This window comes from Beta vulgaris, chromosome 6, assembly GCF_026745355.1.
Source record: "Beta vulgaris subsp. vulgaris cultivar EL10 chromosome 6, EL10.2, whole genome shotgun sequence".
Taxonomy (NCBI): Eukaryota; Viridiplantae; Streptophyta; class Magnoliopsida; order Caryophyllales; family Amaranthaceae; genus Beta; species Beta vulgaris.
In genome coordinates, this window is record NC_079207.1 from 29,083,757 (window position 1) to 29,092,616 (window position 8,860).

Consider the following 8,860-nt stretch of genomic DNA (forward strand, 5'->3'; position numbering starts at 1 on the left):
CGAGTAGCTTATTTAATCCATTAAGTGTAAGGTGGAGTAGCCGATGAAATGGGTAATTACGCAAATACAATCTAAAATCTATGTTCACCCCATTCAAACTCCACCCTTCCACATCATCACATCACCATCTAATAAAGAGCAAGTCTATCTAAAACGAATAGCAATCTCACTACCAAAACCTAAAATGAAATGAACTCCATTCCATACACAAAACACAATAATCCAAATATCCAAACCCCCCACCCCACAGGAAATGTACACGGCAAGCTACAACCTTGAACAGTACCTTTGTAATTTTGTTCAGTAATCAAAATCAAAACGGCGTCGTAGCAAGTAAAAAGAAAAAAAGAAACACAAATTACCAGCAGACAGCAGTGGTTTGTTTCTGGCTTTCAGCTTGCTACCTTACACTCGTCATTTTCCCGCGCACTTGCGAGTTTGCGACTGCGCAGCACAAACTTTCACATTTTCTCTCTCCTCCTTTCACCTCCATGGCCCCCAAATCCGACAGCGCCGAAGGTATTTCTCTTTCCCAAACCCTCTTTTTTTTGGTAATCTCACCTTTTTATGCCTTTTTTTCTGTGTTTATTTCTCTAATATTGTTCATATTTTTTCATTTTGGCGGATGCAATTTTTTCAGGTATTGTACTCAACTTCGTCAATGAGGTAATTCTTATATATATTTTTTCTTTTATTAAATTTGATTGGAAATATAATTAGTGATTCTTAAGTTTAAAATTCTCGCCTCAAAGTTAGTGAAAATCCTGGTTTTTCTATATGAAATTATATGGAGTATAACATATAACAGCTAAGAGAATTTAATTTTAGACCTGAAGTTGTTTAAAGAGTGATTAAGCTTTTAGTAAAATGAAGGAAGAGAAAAAAGCAAAATTGCATGATTTTAGTTGATGAAAATTAGTTTTGAATAATTGGATGTTAGGTTTGGTACATATTTGCATTTTATTTGGTTTTTTTTTTTTTAATTTTGTTCTATATAATTGCAATACAAAATGATGATATCATGGAATGGAAGTTGGGAGTGTGTGATTCATACACAATTGAGGTTTTTTTCAAAACTTGCAGCAATTTGAATTGCCGAAAAGTAGTTCACAGCCTCGAATGTGGCCCTATTTTATTGAAGACATTGGAAAGAAAAGTTAGGGATATTTCTGAATCTATGAGAATTCGCTATATTCTGATGTCATCTGGTCTGATTTGAAGTCCTGTGTATCATATTGTATCTGGTATTCTAAGGGTTTGGACGGATTTGGGGTTCGAATGAAGAACTTAACACTTTCAACAAGATTTTATTGACGAGAACAATCTGGTTAAAGACTTGAAGATTACTTTGCATCAGTTGTTAGACGGCGGTATCAGATGATCACCAGAAAACAATCAAGTGAAACTTTGAATTTATTGCTGCATTTTTCGAGCATATTCCCTTAAATGAGCAAATTGTTCAATTAAAAAGTTGAAAGATTTAAAAATATGATGCGAAACTTATATGTTCACTGAATCTATTAGCGGACTGTACCTGTTTGTCTTCCCTAATTTGTATTATGTTTATTGCATGTCCAGCAAAATAGGCCATTAAATACTCAGAATGTTGCTGATGCATTACAAAAGTACAATCTCAAGAAGACTGCAGTACAGAAAGCTCTGGATTCGCTTGCTGATAACGGAAAGATTGCATTCAAAGAGTATGGAAAACAGAAGATCTATATTGCACGTCAAGACCAGTTTGAAATTCCAAACAGCGAAGAGCTTAATCAGATGAAGGAAGAGAATGCCAAGCTACAGGAACAGATAAATGAACAAAAGAGAGGAGTGAGCGAGCTTGAGGGAGGTATGCTAAATGCACCTTATGAAAACTTGGTGTTATAAGTACATTATTACATACATGTTCATCCTTTAAATCTATATGAAAGACGGAAATGAAAATTAAGAGCCTGTAGATTTTTGGATGCAACGAACGTTGCTGATTATATATCTATTTTCAGAAATCAGGACCTTGCAGTCAAATCTTACACTAGAAGATATGAGAGCAAAACTGGGAAAACTAAAAGTAGAGGTATATGGACAATGGCATGATGAAATTATTTATCCTTTTTAACTTACATGTTTTATAACAGATTGCTAAATACTTCGGATCAAACTTAATGAATTCTCTGCTGACATTTCTGCTAGATTGATGAAATGGAGAATAAGTTGGCTAAATTGCGCGGAGGAGTCACCCTTGTGAAACCCGAGGAGAGGAAGGCTATCGAAGATTTGTATATAAATGCAATAAGTCACTGGAGAAAGCGCAAGAGGATGTTCAAAGATATATGGGATACCATAACTGAGAATTTACCGAAGGACCTGAAAGAATTTAAGGTGTTTTTTGATTCCATCCTCACTTCTATAGGCCTCCAAAAAATCGTTTCTTCTCAATGATTTTTCTTCTGCATATTGCAGGAGGAACTTGGTCTTGAATATGATGAAGATTGTGATCTAAATTTGCAATCATTTTGTGATTTGATGCCACAAAGTAAAAAACGAGGTAGAGGTCAGTAAAATTCATGCAGTACTCGATAATGGTGTTGCTTATAAATTTTGCAGTATATATCTGTATTTGACGAGTATTTCGCTAGCATAGAGTGTGTACACGTACATTGGATGAACTATACTCTCTCATCTGTATATGCAATTATGAGTAATGTTTACGGCAAATGTGCATGATATCATATAGAGTCCTGTTTAAGAAAACCTTACGGATAGTTTTCTCATAGTTGGTTTTATTATTTAATCCTGTAAAATTTCTGCAATACAACTGAAATATATTGGCTATCTACCCAACAAATTTATCTAACCTTACTCAGCATCGTTTAGTGATAATAAGGTTATCATAATGACAGCCTTCTCTGTGGCATATTGTTAGAAACCTGGATTGTCAACTTGTATCCCTTCCTAACGGGTATTACTTCTCAGATTTCAGTAATAATGCATCTTGGTTTAGTAGAATTGACTTACTGAGTTACTGTTCGGACATCAATGGATGGCAGAATCTGGAGTATGGACTGCTTTGAAGCTTTAATGACTTTTTTTAGTAAACCAAATCATCTACCGATGTATACCGAAAATCATAGGCTTCGGTGTAATCTCTACATAATACACACTATAGCTACTGCCTCTAGCTACATTCTGCATACAGCAACTGAAAATAGGAGGCCCAACAAAAAAAACTTGTATATCTCTTATGCATTGCTCAAATATTTATAAATGCTATCTTCTGGTCCTCACAGAAAATGGCCCTCTAGGTGTATTCAGCCTCTGTGTACTCTTTACGGCCAATCCTGCAGAAAACTGTTCCTCATTGTCTCTCTTGGATTTAGATTGAAATCCTGGAGGTGTTTGTTTCTGAGGATGATAAGGCATCTCGGCTCCTCTTTCTCCTGATTCATCTTTGTTGCCAACTAAAGTGATCTTCTCACTCTCATTTTCATCATCACTCTCATCTATCTTCACGTTTTGCTCATATAATCCAAGAACCCCTGAGGCTACACCTGAAGAATCGCTTCTTGGATCAGCTTGCTTGATGTTCATCATCATCTCGTCACTTTGACAGGTTTCCTCATTATCATCAAAATCGAGGACAGAATTGTCGAGCGGATGAACTTTATTATGCCTTGAAACAGAGTCTTCAGTTTCCCATGACAATTTACTCTCACTTATTTCCGTTCCAGATTTTACTTCCCTATCTAAATTCAAGTCTTCCTTTCTTTGATTATGATTTGGGCTATTGAGATCATCTGGTGGTCCTCCAGAACTAGACCTAGATAGCTCCACTGCAGCCCTTGCTGCAGCTGCTGCATATGCTGCTGATAAGAAAGCTTCTTGGGCAGCTTCTGCAACATCTTTATACTCTCTTCTCCTATTCATTGATAGATTCAATCCCCCAGCCTTGTTCATATCTTCAGGTATACCTTGTAAATCATCCGCAGAATTTGCTCGGTCTATATAACCAGCTGATAGCTTCCCGCCATTATGGTTCTCCTCTCCTTTAATTGATTTTTCCTGCATAAATTTACAGTTTAATACTATGATTGTTGTCTGTCTAGAGAGATATATTGCTCTCTTACAACCTGTGTTTCTAAAACTCTCTACTTTACTTTTTTTTTTTATTAAAGAATGATGAACTTTGACCAATGTTTTTGATCAAATTTACTTTATTATTTGTCATATTAGGGAAACTTGTAAGTTACTAGGTCTTCAATGGTCACTTTGTTAATTACTAACCTATTTAATAGATTACATTTACTATTGTTAGATTCCGATTGTTTTTTACGGGGCTAAAACCATGATTTGGGAGCGAAAACCACTTGTCATATTATAACGTCTATTTTAGGACCACCTCTAAATCCACTTCTGTGACTAATTGAATAGGTAATTGACAAATTAGTAGTCAGAGTTTGAGATTACACGTGGGATCTTAGTCAATAATTGTAGACTTTCAAACCAACTAAAGGCTTACCTCTTCCGCCGTTGAAGGAGTCACCTCCGGCTGCAAAGTGATGCCATTTTCATCAGCTATTTGTTTCAGCAACTTCATCCTGTTTTCCAAGATTGCGGGCCTGGTGGATAGTTTTTGGATGATCTGGCACAAAGAATTACTGTCAAAATACTCATAATAAGACACATACTTGATCCGTATACTAGAGTCTAGACTACCTTGGAGTTGACACCGCAATTGTTGCGCAATTCGATTGCACGAAGGGTGAACTCTTTGCCATAACGTGATGCAAATACATAGCGTATCTCTTGCAGCTCTGGGAATTCCCCGCACCTTGATGCAGCAAAAATCAGGCTCGATATAGCCTCTTTAAGCTCATCCGGGCATGCTCTGTAATTAATGAAAGCATAGATATGTATATTCATACATGTGTGATACAATAAAGTTTAGGAATTGGCTTAATACAAAATAGAGACTAACTTCTCATGCTCAATAAGTTTGATCCTCTCACTCAATAGGATGCAATATCCCTCAATCATTACAAACACATCCAACATGTTCTGCTCCTTGATCACTTGCTCAACCTATCAAAACACATAAAACAACCATATAGCATCATATACTACTATACTTTGCCGTTGAAAGAATGAAAAGACGAAAGAAACTATGGTAGTTACTCTGATGAGAGCGCGATCTTGCTGGGACGCTTGGAGGAGTTGAACGACATCAGAACGAGCAAGCGAACAGCGAGCTTGCTTCTGGTTTTTAAGGACAGCAAGACGTGAGATGGCAAGGTTTAAAAGTGCCTTGAATTTGGAAGCCTTGAAGCTTCTCCTTAGCAATGTGTCCAGCGTTTTCCCCATGCTTTACTTGGTCCTGTTTTTTTGTTACTCCAGTAGTTGGAAAAGCAAGAAAAAGAATTTCCAAACGGTGGGTGGCAGCAGCAGCAAAGATACTCGAAGCGGTAAGCTGCTGCTGCTGCTGCTGCTGGTTTAGCTATGCGGAAAAGAACAAAGAGATATTGATACCTGGCACCTTTTATGTGATGACAAGAGAGAGAAGGGTGTGAATATATGGGAGTGTTTTTGTTGAAACGATGTACGTGTTTGAAGGGTTTTTCGATTACTTGTGATTGAAGAGAGCAAATGCAGTAGCTGGGACTTTAGGAAATAGCATGGAAATTAAGCTGGCTTCATTTACAAATATTGCTTTAGAAAATTCGTGACTAGTATCAACTTTTTTTTGGTTAACGCGGCTGGATTTTTATCATCTATTACTGGTCTCTTAACGGCTCAGTTGCCTCATGTGTTTATTATATTATTCAGTATTTGAGTCGGTTACATTGAATGAGTTTGAAAATACTGCAAGAGAAATATCCCAATCCATCATCGCAAATTAAATGGTAGACACGAGTCTACCATGAGTATGGTATACACGATTTATAATGAACATTTATAACTGTGCACTGAATATTTATGGAACCCACTTCAATTTATATATCCTCAAACACACCAGTAAACATTCAGTTAATTCCAATAAACATTGTAATACAATGAACACACGCGACTGTTGATTGAACATTTGCAATTTCTGAATAAACATTTATGAAAAAAATTAGTGTAATAAACACACCAATAAACATCAAGCTTTCAATGAACATTGTAATACAATATAAACTTAGGCCCCGTAAATATTAAGGTTTGCTTTTCCAAACATAAAATACTTATAAAACCCTTAATTAATAGTAATAGGTCATGTCTCCGCAGGGTGTTATCATTAATTTTGGGATATAAGGTAAAATTGCGAATTTTACAACTTAGTTTGGTTGTCCTTAACAAAATTATCAATTTTACCTTATATTTTAGGTCAGAAATCTCTCCCTTTTCCTTACTCTTGGTTGGCCACCCTAGGGCCCTCTTGGGTTCTAGGTTTCTTTTGTTGATCCAAGTTTAATGTGTGACCTTGTAGAATCCATTATATATTGGGCTTCGGGTTTATTATTTACTAACCTGAAGTTCTATATCGTTCTCTAGCAAGACGTATAGACGACCTAATAAAACGAATTATTATCTCCATAATACGATCCAATAAATATTAGTAATTGCATTTAAGTCGAGGACATAAATCCTTCAATCTCTCACTTGTTCGAGGCGAGTGTGCAATTTCTTAATTCCTCAAGTCTCTTAATGTCTTAATTTGATAGTATGATCATATTTCTATATAATCCATACTAGCTTTTAAATTATTCCTTGAAATCCGAGTTCAAATTGTCAAACAAATGATCATCGAATGATCCATTTGAGCACGACCATGCATTTTCAATTTTCACTCTTCAAGGGGCCAAGAAACCTATCCTATCTCATATAGGAGGACCTTTTCAATCTTGTAGTAACCAATACTCACACTCAACTTTTAGCACAATCTGAATGCTGCCTTTATAGTCACCTTTTACGGCATGGTGTTTGACAGTATCAAATATACAATCATTGGGCTAAGTAATGTTCACTCATGTCTCAGGAATCTACTAATATAATTTCGAATTACAAACTTCTAAGTAGGTCTAGTTCGACTATGTATCAACTATACATATCCATATGATTGATTAAACATCTCTATTTCCATAGCCCATGAAAGCGCTATCAATCAATCTTATATGCTAATCCTTTAATAAGTCATTTATGTCAGTTTAATGACTTAGATTAGGAACTTTAATATTCTATGAATTCTGTTCACTTATGGTGTTTCATTCATCAAATCACATATTTGACAAAACCATAATTCAAGATATATTTTGGACATTTTATTTAATACCAAACCAAAATTAAATAAGACAATTTATTCTCATAAACATAAATTGCAAAACCATGCTTTACATTGTAAAAAGTTTTTCTAAACATAGTACAATCTAAAGCCACTCTAACATTTGCTTCAAGCCTATAGCCCTAGTGTGACACGCAAGCTTGGGTTGAGGTATGGTTTAATTAGCGGATCAACCACATTCTCATCCGTATGAACTTTGCAGATTCTGACATCCTTCCTGTCAACTATCTCTCGAATGAGGTGATACTTCCTCATCACATGTTTGGACTTGTTATGTGACCTTGGCTCTTTTGCTTGCGCAATAGCACCATTGTTGTCACAAACAACTCAATTCCTTCCAGAACACTAGGTACGATATCCAGCTCTGTCAAGAACTTCTTTATCCAAACGCTTCCTTACTCAGCTGCTTCAACTGCTGCTAAATATTCTGATTCTGTCGTAGAGTCTGCTACAGTGCTTTGCTTTGAGCTCTTCCAGCTCACTGCTCCTCCATTTAGACGAAAGACATACCCTGACTGAGAGCGGTAGTCATCTCTGTCGGTTTGGAACTTGCATCCGTGTAACCTTCAACAACCAACTCACTTTGTCCCCCATATACTAAAACATGCATTTAGTCCTCCTCAAGTACTTAAGGATGCTCTTAGCTGCAGTCCAGTGTGCTTCTCCTGGATTTGCTTAGAACCTGCTCACATGCTCAAGGCATATGCAACATCAGGTCGAGTACTTATCATGGCATACATGAATAGACCCTATAGCCGAAGCATAAGGAATGCTACTCATTCGCTTTAACTCATCAGGCTCAGTGGGCACTGACTCTTGCTAAGCGATATGCCATGTGACATGGGAACAAAACTTCTCTTCGAGTTTTCCATGTTGAACCTTGTAAAACCCTTATCAATATAAGTTTCTTGACTTAGCCCAATCATCCTTCGAGACCTATCTCTATGGATTTTGATTCCCAGTATGTACTCAGCTTCTCCAAGGTCCTTCATAGAGAAACAACTCTTTAACCATTCCTTGACTGACTCAAGCATTGGTATGTCTTTCCCATGATTAGTATGTCATCTACATACAGAACCAAGAAGACTAAGCTGCTCCACTAAACTTCTTGTAAACACAAGATCTTCTTCGCTTTTGATGAAACCAAATTGTTTGATTGCCTCATCAAACCGAAGATTCCAGCTCCGAGATGCCTGCTTCAATCCATAAATGGATCTCTGAAGCTTGCAAACCCTTTTAGGATTTTCTGGATCTTCAAAACCTTCAGGTTGTGTCATGTACACATCCTCATTCAAGAACCCATTCAAGAATGCGGTTTTGACATCCATCTGCCAAATTTCGTAATCGAAAATGCAACAATCGCTAAAAGCATCCGAATTGATTTAAGCATTGCTACTGTGGAAAAGGTCTCATCATAGTCTATACCATGAATTCGCTTGAATCCTTTTGCAACCAGTCTTGGTTTGTAGACATAGACATTTCCATTTGTCGTTTTTCAATTTGAACACCCACTTGCATCCAATAGGGTTAACCCCATTAGGCAAGTCA

The 8,860-nt window shown here is 36.7% G+C and overlaps 2 protein-coding genes across 3 annotated transcripts; one reads left to right on the top strand and one right to left on the bottom strand.

Annotated features, from left to right (window-relative positions):
• Window positions 1–237: 237 nt before the first annotated feature.
• Window positions 238–2,748, top strand: LOC104896526 (homologous-pairing protein 2 homolog). 2 transcript variants are annotated; one of them, XM_010683282.4, is made up of 6 exons: window positions 238–519; window positions 641–666; window positions 1,579–1,846; window positions 2,001–2,071; window positions 2,188–2,376; window positions 2,458–2,748. In XM_010683282.4, exons 1-6 carry the CDS (start codon window positions 492–494, stop codon window positions 2,554–2,556), a joined length of 681 nt encoding a protein of 226 aa, XP_010681584.2. In that variant the 5' UTR covers window positions 238–491; the 3' UTR covers window positions 2,557–2,748. The 2 variants fall into 2 exon arrangements, with proteins under 2 accessions (XP_010681584.2, XP_048503267.1); XM_048647310.2 differs by lacking the exons at window positions 238–519; window positions 641–666 and adding an exon at window positions 563–640.
• Window positions 2,749–3,063: 315 nt separating this feature from the next.
• Window positions 3,064–5,761, bottom strand: LOC104896525 (hypothetical protein). Its single transcript, XM_010683281.4, has 5 exons — window positions 5,170–5,761; window positions 4,973–5,076; window positions 4,711–4,882; window positions 4,514–4,636; window positions 3,064–4,056 (listed from the first exon to the last, which is right to left on the bottom strand). Exons 1-5 carry the CDS (start codon window positions 5,353–5,355, stop codon window positions 3,265–3,267), a joined length of 1,377 nt encoding a protein of 458 aa, XP_010681583.2. The 5' UTR covers window positions 5,356–5,761; the 3' UTR covers window positions 3,064–3,264.
• Between the last annotated feature and the right edge of the window lie 3,099 nt (window positions 5,762–8,860).